General features: G+C 45.6%; 1 protein-coding gene across 1 annotated transcript in view; it reads left to right on the top strand.

The window, feature by feature from the left end:
* Positions 1-3,883: 3,883 nt before the first annotated feature.
* RIMKLA (ribosomal modification protein rimK like family member A) overlaps positions 3,884-11,604 on the top strand; it is a 28,467-nt gene continuing 20,746 nt past the window's right edge. The window contains exon 1 of the mRNA XM_027108903.1: positions 3,884-4,166. Coding sequence (XP_026964704.1) covers positions 4,004-4,166 — 163 coding nt within the window. The 5' untranslated portion in view covers positions 3,884-4,003. The remainder of the gene's footprint in view (positions 4,167-11,604) is intronic.

The raw sequence follows: 11,604 nt of genomic DNA, 5'->3' as shown, positions 1-11,604 counted from the left end.
TTTGATCTTCTAACTTGACATATCAATCTGCTTGGGGTCACGTGTAATATTTACAAAGACTTTCACTTTCTTTCCACTGTCCAGACCCACATGTCAGTACCCTTTTGTGCCAATATATAGAAGGTTGGAAGTAAGATAAGAAATAGGGCCCCAGAATCCCAGGTTACAAAAACCTAGTATATCTGTAACTGACCACAGTTTTCTCAACTGAAATTGCAGTGATGTCTTTTACACGACAGTCCTAACTTTATCAACAGATACTTGAGTACCTACTATAGGTGGAAACAGTGATGCACGATGCATTGGCCCTTGTTCTTGAGAGGCTTACAGTCTAGATGAGGAGGCAAACAGACAAGGCATGTTCATTTGTTTGGCAGAAGACTTTTCTACCCCTCTTCCTAATGGATTAAGAGAGAACAAAATTGAGAATGTGAGAACATAGGAAGGAATTCCCTTTTCCTCTGCCCTGGCCTCTGACTGGCTACCTTCAGAAGGAAGAAGTTTTCAATCTGATTGGTCAGAGCCCAGGACACTAACGAGTTCACATTTTACTGGTGGTTGGGTCACTTTGTGTTGAAAGGGCACATGGTCAGGAGCACTTGCTCCAGGTAGGACCAGCCCAGTTTCCATTTGACTCTCACTTGGTTGAGTAAAGCTGGTCTGCTCACAGATCTGATCATCTTCTCCCCTCTATCCACAGGCATGCCTATGCGTGACAGTCCCAAAATCTAGAGGGTGGAGGCGGAGCGGGGAATTACGAAGCTTCACTCCAGCCTTACACATAAGCCGTATGATTCAGTCTTTTGGCACAGTTCTGCTCTAGAGGTTATTGGGTGCTAGCTCAGTTATGAATAAAATGATCCTTTGGTTTCTATTCCAATTTCTTTCTTTTACATAGTTCCCCTGGGAACCCTAAAGGGAGTAGAGACGATTAGCAGAGTAGGATTTGGCTATTTCTCATCCTTGAGTGTGGCAGACTATATTGTTGGTTATAGTTTTTCACAAATTTTTGTTGCCCTTGCCAGGAAAGGATAAGACTTTGCTACCCTACTAATGTCAGACTTGGCCAGGTGAACTTGTTCTGACCGAGAAAATGTAAGCTCTAGCATGTAAAAGTTCCAGGCAGAAGCATTAAGAACCAGCGTGTGATGCACCGTGATCATTTTCCCCCTTCCACGAGACCAACATTATCCCAGAAAAAGGTTACGCTATCAGCCCGGGTCCTGGCATGAAGACAACCTCAAATATGCCAAGCTGATCTGTTATGGGCATGTACAGTATTCCAAGAAATAAAACTTTGCTGTTGTAAGCGACTTTAGAATCACTTGTTACCACAGCCTAACCTGGCTTATCCTGATACATTTACCTTATTGCCATCTGTATCAAACACCACTGTTTGTCCTCCCAACATCTATTCTCCCTTTATTCCTAAGAGAACTCCAATTTTGCCCAGGTGTTCACTTAACTCTACATGTGCTTGGTGGGATTCCAATTCCCAGCCACAGTGGGTAAATCATGATTACATTAAGCCACTCATGACGGCTTCTTACTCTCTGCTGGTGACTGGTTTAGATGTGGGAGAGTGTGAGAAGCCTGCTTGCGGTCTTCTGAGACAGGTTTTCCTTGCTAATAAAGAGAGACACAGGGAAAGAAACAGTTTCTCTACTTCCATTGGACACTGTTTGTATGCATGTGTCAGCTGAAATTATGGCAGCCATTTTGTAACTATGAGGGGCCTAAGGTAGTCAGAGTGAAAAGATGGAAAGAATTTGGGTCCCTGATAAATTTACTGAGCTGTTAAATGAATAAGCCTTAGAACTGACCTACCTGGATTTCTTGTTACATGAGATAATACATTTTCCTTATTGTTTAAGACAGCTGAATCTGGAATGAAGGGGAAAAGAATGAGTTTAGCTCTAGGGACATTGAGGTGATGGCAGGACAGCATGTTTCTATATTGTTGAAGCTCAGGAGGCATCAGGGTTAAAATTGAATTTGGGGACTTCCCTGGCAGTCCAGTGGTAAGACTCTGCGCTTCCACTGCAGGGGGCGTGGGTTCGATCCCTGGTCAGGGGACTGAATTTGGGAGTCATCTATGCAGAAATATTATATAAGGTAATACATCTTAGAAAATAACCCAAATCTGGGGCAGTTACCTCTGTGCTTGATAATTTTGATAATAGAACAAAACATACCAACATAAGTTTAGCTATGTCCTAACTGGATATGCCACTGTCCCAGGTTCTCAATTATCACCCATCCTAGAAAAGGGCGATCACAGCAGTGTTAGCAACCTTCTAGGGAGGCTGAGCAAAGACAGTGAAGAAGTGATCACAACATCTGGATCCCCAGATCCTGTTCTCCTCAAGCTTGGGTTTTGGGAATCTTGGCATCCATCTGCATATGAATTAACATTCTCGACTTATGAAGATGACTATGAAAATGGATTGTAAGCAACTTCTAAATTTAGTGACTCTTATATACAAATTATCGTTCCAGACAGCTATGGTTCTGATCATCTTATAGACATCCTATGTATTGTGATCCTGCAGAAGCAAGTAGAAAGCATCAGGGTGTACAAAATATATACCATAGGACATGAAGGAAATGATCAAGGTACAAGATAGAGCCTCTAGTGCCCAAGTTGATCTGTGGTTAGAAGATAGTTTTGAAAGTTACTAAGTCATAGGGCACTAGGTTACTGTTACTTTAAGAAAATACATTCATGGGGGGGCGGGTATTTTGCAACACAAAAAGATTTACTTAACATTGCTGGAAAAATAATTAATGTTTGAAATTCCATTTAGACAGAATTTTTCCAGTGGCACATCAAGTGGGTCAATGCACACACCTGCAAAACATATATAGTGAAGCCTATACCTTACCTGAGATATCTTACCCCTTTTCTAAATTATTGTTAGGCCTGCTTTGAAATTCCTCTTGCCCCCCTAAGCCAAAAAAAAAAAAAGACAAATATTTTAATGAGCCAGAAGAGCAAATGCAATCTCCAAAGATGGCTAACTTCAGTCTTTCAGTTATTTAGAGAGGAAAGTCTGGATTCAAACATAGTTGTTTGCTGGCAGAATTTGCGATTGGCTAGGACCAAGGACAGTGTTTAAAGATGACTCAGTTGTACGGGCTGGGGGGATGGGAGAAGACCAGCTGGTGGTCCTTCTAACTAAAAGGAGTCCATTTTCTTCACATTGAGGTTGTGCAGGCCCAGAACCGCTGAATCCTGGGAGGGGGTGTCCAGTGAAAGAAAACCTGAGACCCTGAGAAACGCACCTTCAAATTATCTGAACCCTCAATCCCCACCCCAGCTCCAGGCCAGGATTTGGGCAGAGCATTCCAAGGCCAGGGTCCACCTGGAGGCCTAGCTGTGTGACCTTCGCCAGGCGCCCGAGTCTCCTTTGGGACGTCCCCGAGGCCCTGCCCCAGGCTCTGTAGGGGGACGCCAATGCTCCCAGCCCCCGGGTGCTCGGGACGGCCTTTGGGAAGCATCCCGCTGCCCGCTGCGAACCACTATTCCATCAGCCCGGACACCCTCTCGGCTTCACTGGGTCGCCGCCCTAGCCCCTCCCGCTCCGGCCGCCCCACCCCGGCCAGCAGCGCCACGCCCGCCGGGGTCCAGCGCGGGACAGGGATGCCCTCCCTCAGCCTCCCCGCCGCACTCCTCGCTCGGGGCTTCCCGGGGTCGCTAACCCTACCCGGGTCTCCTCTCCCGGCCGCAGCAAGCTTGGGCCCCGCCGCGGCCGCCTCTGCAGCTGGCCCCGCGACCGGCCTGCGCCCGCCGCCGCGCGCTGATTGGCTGGCCGGGATCGGCGGCGGCGCTGAGTGGCCGGGCAGATTCGCTGGGTCAGGGCTGCAGAGGCTCCTGGCGCACCGGCGGGAGCGGAGCCGCGGCGCGCGCTCGCCCGGGACGCCGGCCGCCCGCCAGCCAGAGCGAGCGGCCCGGGTCGCCGAGGGGGCCCGCGCCCCGCCGGGCGCCGCCGCCCTGGCCGCCATGTGCTCCCAGCTCTGGTTCCTGACGGACCGGCGCATCCGCGAGGACTACCCTCAGGTGCAGATCTTGCGCGCCCTGAGGCAGCGCTGCTCCGAGCAGGACGTGCGCTTCCGGGCGGTGCTCATGGACCAGATCGCCGTCACCATCGTCGGCGGCAACCTCGGTGAGCTAGGCGGGCCCGGGAGGGCAGGGAGGCGCTCCGGGATCTCCGAGGGCCAGCGGGTGGGCGCGCGCACCGGGCCCCCCCAGGCCAAATCTCCTTCCGGGCCTCCAAACCTGCCGCTCTCCCCTGAGAGACCTCTTTGGGTTAAAGAAAGCCCCTAACCTTGAGAGCTTCTTTGACCACTAGCATCTGCCCTGAGGCCAAGATTTGAGAACAGGATTTAATTCACTTAGGAGACTTAGTTTGGAAGGAACTCAAATTCACCTGAAGCCTCCTGGAGGTCCGAAGAAAATCAAGCTAACCCCAAATTAGCCAATTGTGCTCTCACTGATACGCTGTCAGTTTAGATTTATAGAAGCCCGCACTAAATTTACAAAATTGCCATTAGGATGAATGTTTTTAAAAGTTTTCCAAGAGTGTCTAAGCATCATTAATGCGCTACATAGAATATTATTCCCAAGCTAGGAACCTGCAGATGGGGAGAAATCTGAGAAAGATTGGAGTCACCTCTTGAGGGTAAGGTGGGAGAGAAGACCTTTGATGGGTTTTCTTTAAACTCATCCTCCTCCCTGAAAGTACTGAATTCCGATTCCAGAAAAGCCAAGATTTCAGGTACAGACCATTCTGGCCTCACCGATTTCTCCACTGCTGTGTCCAAGAGATTTTTTGGGGTAAGACATGGTTATCATCTGTGACCATGACCTCAAGAGGTTACGTATGTTTTTAGATATTCTTAATTATCCCAACACAGACAGTCTCTGACTTAGGAATCCTGGCTTAGGAACCTCCCCCTGGCCTGCAGTTTTGAGTCTCTCCAGCCTCCAGTCGGGAGGTATCCAGTCACTTCAGGGAGTCCAGGACTCAAGGGGCTTTGGGCCCAGTGAGAGTGCTTCTTGGAATACCATTCATATTATTTCAATCATGCCTGGTTAAATTAACTCACAATTTGTTACTTTTCTTTGGCAGGGGAAAGGGGTTCCAAATTCTGAACAGGCTGAATCACTCAAAATGAGATTTTGAATATGACCTGTTTCTAAGTAGAACATATCTGTCCCGGATGTTTCATCTATAAATTTATCTAAACCCTTCATAAGTAATATCAGATTGTATAGTCTGTTGGAGAAATATACTACAGACATCAGGTATCATACATTTAGTCTAAAACAATGGCTGTCAGCCATAAAGGGCACCATCTCTCTAGTCTTGATTTGCTAAAACTCTCAGTTAGTTAATATAGAACTAATTCTTGGACAGAGAATCAGTAGAATTGGATTCTTATTACAACTTTGCTGCTAATGAGCATCTTGGCTTTGCCTTGGCCAAGTCACTTTATGTCTTTGAATCTCAGGTTTCTCATTTATAAAACTAAGGGTTAGGGTTCCTCCAGCTCTAAAATTCTGCATCAGTACCATACTTAAATGGAATAATCTGTTATATTTTACTGATCTAAATCTAGTATACACATCTTTCCACACCAAGAGTTTGCTCTTTATTTGTTTTACAGCCTATAAATATGCCTTTATTGAGATACAGGCATATCATTCCACATCATGTTCCTTTTTGTAGACCCATCATGCATTCTGTGAAGGAGAAGAGGAATGCTGTTTGTTTTGTATCTAAAACCCCATGTTAAAGAATCAGTCATAGGAAAAGAAAAAATTAAATTCTAATGCTGCAGGAAACATTTCACCCCTTTCGTTTAGTGTCTTAAAATTTTTCTGGAATTCATGTGTGAATGGATCTCAATCTATTCAGAAACAAGGAGTTGCTTCTTTTTAAACTACATAGTTATTTACCTAGTCGATGGAGAAACTGAAGACAGGGATTTTTGGAAGCAGTTTTCATTTTTTTGCTAATTCAGAGATTGCCCCACACAAATCACAACACATAAAACAAACCTATTAGATCACTGTTTCTGCTGTCCAAAGCAGTCAAAAGATTTATTTGGTGCATGGGGGGATTAATTAAACACAAGGAAGTGAATTCCATGAGAAGACTGAGCTCGTTTGCTTTGTTCAGGGCTGTAACAGTGTCTAAATAGTGCCTCACACCTTAATAGGCACTGAAGAAATATTTTTGAATGAATAAAGATATGCAGTCTACTTCCCAGTTTCTTCTAGAGTCAACTGTAGAAAACTGTTGGTAATTTGCTGAGCCAAAGTATTCCTCCGAAATAAACTCTAGAACTTACTAGCTTCGAAATAGAGAAAGAGTTACAATGATATCGATGCTATTTCCCATTTGAGAATTATTGTGAGAGCTGGGAAGGAGTTTGGGATCACCCATTCTGACCCCTTCATTTTACAAATGAAAAACCTGGTGCTCAAAAAAACGAAGTGACTTGCTCAGTGCCATCCAGCTAGTTGGCAGCAAACTGAAGTTTGAAAACCTGGTCTCCTAATTCCCAGCCAGTGATAATGGAATAAGTATGCCTTAGGACATCAGATGTGGAACTGAACTGAATTATATTAAATTGAGGCTAGACAGTGACGTTGCAAAGTAATGTGATAGTTTAGGAAGTTAAGGTACCACCTTTACTCAGGCTCCTTTCTGTTCTTTCTTGAGATTCGTGTGGGAGTAGATGAAGGGGTCAGTTTGGGACAGGTATGGGCAGTGACTCTACCAGTTTCTTAAATTCATTGCCAGTCTTCCCTCCATGGAGGCTAGTGGGAACTCAAATACAGAGATGAGAATTTCAGGTTATATCTGAAATACGATTCAGACAAGAGGTTAAAAGTTGGGGATTTAAAGATTGCAGTTATTTTAAACTAGATAATACAAGTAAGCTGAAGAAGCTGTGCAAATGTAAGGTTTTATGGTTATTCTTTTTAACCCAGTGGTCTGCCCTACCCAGCATAGATTTGGGTGGGGGAGACTACTGGGAAGAGTGAATGACCTTCAGATGACTGAAGCAATCCTGCAGAAAACACTTTCCCTTCACCTTCCTGCTGGATGTAGCATTATGAGAATCCTATCCATTGCCATTTCCTCCTTAGAAACCACAAGTTCTTCATTCATTCAACACATATTTGTTAATTTTTCTCAATCCTGAGGATAAGGTGGTGGTGAACGCGGCACCAAAATGAACATAGTAATATTCAAAGCAAAACTCGTGGAGTGTTTATCATGTGCCAGGCGTAGGTCTAGGTTCTTTTTACACATTAATCTGATAAACGTCAGTCAGGGTGTCTGGGCACATAGTGCTGGCTGGCAGTTGGGACCAACACTCAGTAATTCTGGGCTCAGCACTTTCTGTTTCCTCTCTTCCACTCCACCCTATGCTTCAGCCTATACTGACCTCTCTGCCCCTTGCACTGAAATTGCCTCTGCCTGAGATGCCTGTCTGGTCCAGCTCCCTCCCCCATGGGGAACTTTTATTCACCCTGCATATCCAGCTCAAGTCACTCTTCTCTGTACAGTCTGTCTTGACTCCTTACCCAGCCCCCAGGAATCTCTCTCTGCTATCTGCTGCCGAACAACATTGTGCAGACCTTCAAAGGTAGCATTCATCATGTTTTACTGTAATTTATCTATTTACAAAGTTTATCTTGGGCTTCCCTGGTGGCGCAGTGGTTGAGAGTCCGCCTGCCGATGCAGGGGACACGGGTTCGTGCCCCGGTCCAGGAAGATCCTACGTGCTGCGGAGCGCCTGGGCCCGTGAGCCATGGCCGCTGAGCCTGTGCATCCGGAGCCTGTGCTCCGCAACGGGAGCGGCCACAACAGTGAGAGGCCCGTGTACCACAAAAAAAAAAAAAAAAAGAAAAGTTTATCTTCTCTCACCCCCTAAATGACTGGGTATTCCTCAAATATATGCTCTGGAACAGGTACATAGTAGGCCTTCAGTTGATGTTTGTTGGATGACTGAGTGAAGTGCCTTAAAGGCTAATTCAGGTATGTGAGATGTACTGTAATTAGCTGCTGTGTCTGGGAGATCATGATTGGACGCATAACTGTTTTTGTGACGAGCACATTTACTTATTGGAGGGCAGAGTCACTGGTGCAAATCAAGTTTTTTGACCACCCAAAGGTCTTTACAATTAGCTGTCTCAAGAAAAAAGTATAGTCCCAAACTCAGGGACAGATACCAAGACAGAAGAAATGAACCTGCCCTGGAAATGAGGATGTGTTACAGTTCGGCTTCTAGGAGCAGGGTGATTCAGCATTCTTCCCTTACTTTCAGAGCTAAAACCTTGGTGGCCATATGGCAGTTTCTAGGTCAGGTTCTTTACGTTAAGGTGTTCTGGACTTTCACTTTGTTCTTTGTAGTGACCAGGTGAGTAATATTTTAAAAGTTTGGGTAGGGGGAAATCCTAAGTAAACTTGAATGAGGAAATGGTCTTATCGCAGCCTTCCAAAAGACGACAGGGGCCTCACAGAGAAAGGATGGACTCTCATTACTGTGCAAGAAGACACTAGCAGAAAAGGGTACCATGCTCACCTTTGTGCACAAAGGTTGATCTTTAACCTCAGTCCCTGCTAAAGGCCTGTGCCTGACACCCTGTAATCCAAAGAAACCACCATCCAGCACTAGTGGAAAGGTCAGTAGGTGGAAGCACCAACCATGTAATGTTTCCAAACATGTGAGTGCTGAATGGATACGCTTTACCCCATGGGTCCACATTTATAACTGTGGGCTGACCTCAAGGGCTGAGGATGGGTTGAAGTGTTGATGTTTCTAACAGCTGTTTTTAGGGACAGCTCATGAACTGTGTTGGAAAACGTTCTAGAACCAATAGATTGGGATCCTTAGTGGATCTCAAAGCCCTGCTTTATAGGTTTCTGAACCACCTGTTGTTGCTACCATACACCTCCACCAAATTTGTTAGGCTTGCCTGGTGGAAGGGACACAGCCATCATCAGAGAGGTCCACGTCATCTCCATCCATCCATACCTCCTTGTCATCCCCCTTATTAGCAGAGAGTCCATGGACATCCAGGTACATCACTGCTAGCCTCACATCACTCCACCCACTCCTCCAGTAGGTAGGTGGGTCACCTTACCCACTTCCTGGAGAGACTTCACCTTATTAGGGCTTTATATTATTTAATACAAAACTTCACCTTATTAGGGCTTTATATTATTTTAATACAAAACTCCAACAAGATCTGAAATTCTCAATCTAGTTCTACTTGTTCCTTCACTATTAAAAAGTAATTCAAGGGGCTTCCCTGGTGGCGCAGTTATCGAGAATCTTCCTGCCAATGCAGGGGACACGGGTTCGAGCCCTGGTCTGGGAAGATCCCACATGCCGCAGAGCAGCGAGGCCCGTGAGCCACAACTACTGAGCCTGCGCGTCTGGAGCTTGTGCTCCGCAACAAGAGAGGCCGAGATAGTGAGAGGCCCTGCGCACCGCGATGAAGAGTGGCCCCCGCTTGCCGCAACTAGAGAAAGCCCTCGCACAGAAACAAAGACCCAACACAGCCAAAAATAAATAAATAAATATTAAAAAAAAAAAAAAGTAATTCAAGACTCCTGCTATGAGGAAGTGATACATTTAAGTTACTTTGCATTGCGGAATGAACGGGAATAATGGTTCTTCATTCCTGTAACTCTGTTATTAATACTTAAATATCTTTTATGTGTCAGTTAATCTTCACAACAATCCTATTCATTCCTTTACTTCATTCCACAAATATCAATTGGGTGCCCACTCTGTGCCAGGCCAGGCACTGTGCTAGGTGCTGGAGATATAACAGAGAGTAAGAACAGACACAGTCTCCCTCATTATAATGATTTCATTCATTCATTTGCTCAACAATATCTGTTGACTGCCTACTACGTGAGGGGTGTTGATCTAGGCACCAGAACAAAACAGGCAGAAATCCCTGCCTCTGAAGGAGATTACCTTCTAGATGGGGAGATAGAATACAAACAGGTTAAAACACATTAGTATTTGGTGAAAAGAGCTAAGGAGGAAAAAAGTAAGGAAGGGAAAAGGAGGAAAAAGTAGCACATTTCTGGGGGCAGAAAAAGGGATTGTAATTTTAGGTGGGGTGGCTGGAGTGGTCCTCACCCAGAACATGATGTTTAAGTAAGACCTGAAGGAGATGAGGATGCAAGCTGTTTGGATATCTGGGAGTAGAGTGGTTCAGGCAAGAGGGAGCAACAAGGAAACCAGTGTTGGCCAAAGCAGAGAGTTAATGAGCATTAGGAGAGGTGGTCAGAGAGGTGGGGTGGGGGGAGCCAATGTATAGGGCCTTGTGGGTCATGGGGGGAGCCAATGTATAGGGCCTTGTGGGTCATGGAAGGACATTGTATTTTACTCTGGAATGAGCTGGGAATCTACTGAAGAGTTTTGAACAGAGGGGTGACATGACCTGCCCTATGTTCACAGGGTCACACTGGCCACAGTGTTGAGAATAGACTGATGACAGCAAGGGCAGAAGCAGAGAGATGGCTTAGGAGTTTCTTGCTGCAGTTCAGGTAACAGATGATGGATGATGGTTGTTGGACTAGAATGATTTCAGGGGAGGAGGTGAAAAGTGACTGGATTTTTGGATATATTTTGAAGACAGAGTTGTCAGAATGTGCCTACTGGATCAGACGTTGGATGTGTAGACATTGGACTGATCAAGGAGGACTCCAAAGTTTGTCCTGAGCAGCTGCAAGAATAAAGTTTGCCATTTACTCATATGGAAAGTGTGTGAGAGGAGTAGGTTTGGTCAGGTGATGAGGATCAGGTCTCAGTCTAAGGTACCCATTAAACATCCAAATGGAAATGGCAAGTAGGCCGTTGATCATATCCACTTGGGATTCAGGGCAAAGCCCTGGCCTGAAGCTATCAAAAGTAGGAGCATCTCCATACACCTATCGTGGGAGTGACTGTCGACAGAAAAGAGGTCCAAGGACTGAGCTCTGGGGCACTCCACTGTTTAGTGGTTGGGAAGAGGGGGAGGAACCAGCGAAGAATTCTAAGTAAAAGAAATAAACCCTGGAGAGTGTGGCGTCCTGGAAGCTAAGTGGAGAATGTGTTTAAAGAAGGAAGACATGATGAGACTGTTTCAGCTATTGCTGGTAAATCAAGTTAAGATGAGGACTGAGAACTGAACATTGGATGTAGAATGTGGACTTAGCATTAGTGACTCTGATAAGAGCAGTTTCAATGAAGTAATGGAAAACAGGGAATATACACACTGCCTTAAGAGTTTTGTTATAAATAGAAAGTGAAAATGGGTTGATAACTTGCTACGGACTGAATTGTATTCTCCCAAAATTCATACGTTGAAGCCCTAACCCCCAATGTGATGGTATTTGGAGGTGGGGCCTTTGGAAGGTCATTAGGTTTAGATGAGGTCATGAGGTGGTACCCTCATGAATGGTATTAGTGCCTTTATAAGAAGAGATGAGAGAACTTGACACCTCTCTCTCCCTCTCTCCCTCTCTCCCTCTCTCCCTCTCTCCCTCTCTCCCTCTCTCCCTCTCTCCCTCTCTCCCTCTC

Source organism: Aethalodelphis obliquidens, unplaced genomic scaffold, assembly GCF_003676395.1.
Source record: "Aethalodelphis obliquidens isolate GAN/ISIS:26980383/991018 unplaced genomic scaffold, ASM367639v1 scaffold9, whole genome shotgun sequence".
Lineage (NCBI taxonomy): Eukaryota > Metazoa > Chordata > Mammalia > Artiodactyla > Delphinidae > Aethalodelphis > Aethalodelphis obliquidens.
Note: the sequence above shows the minus strand (reverse complement) of the source record. Positions and strands in the feature narration are given on the sequence as shown.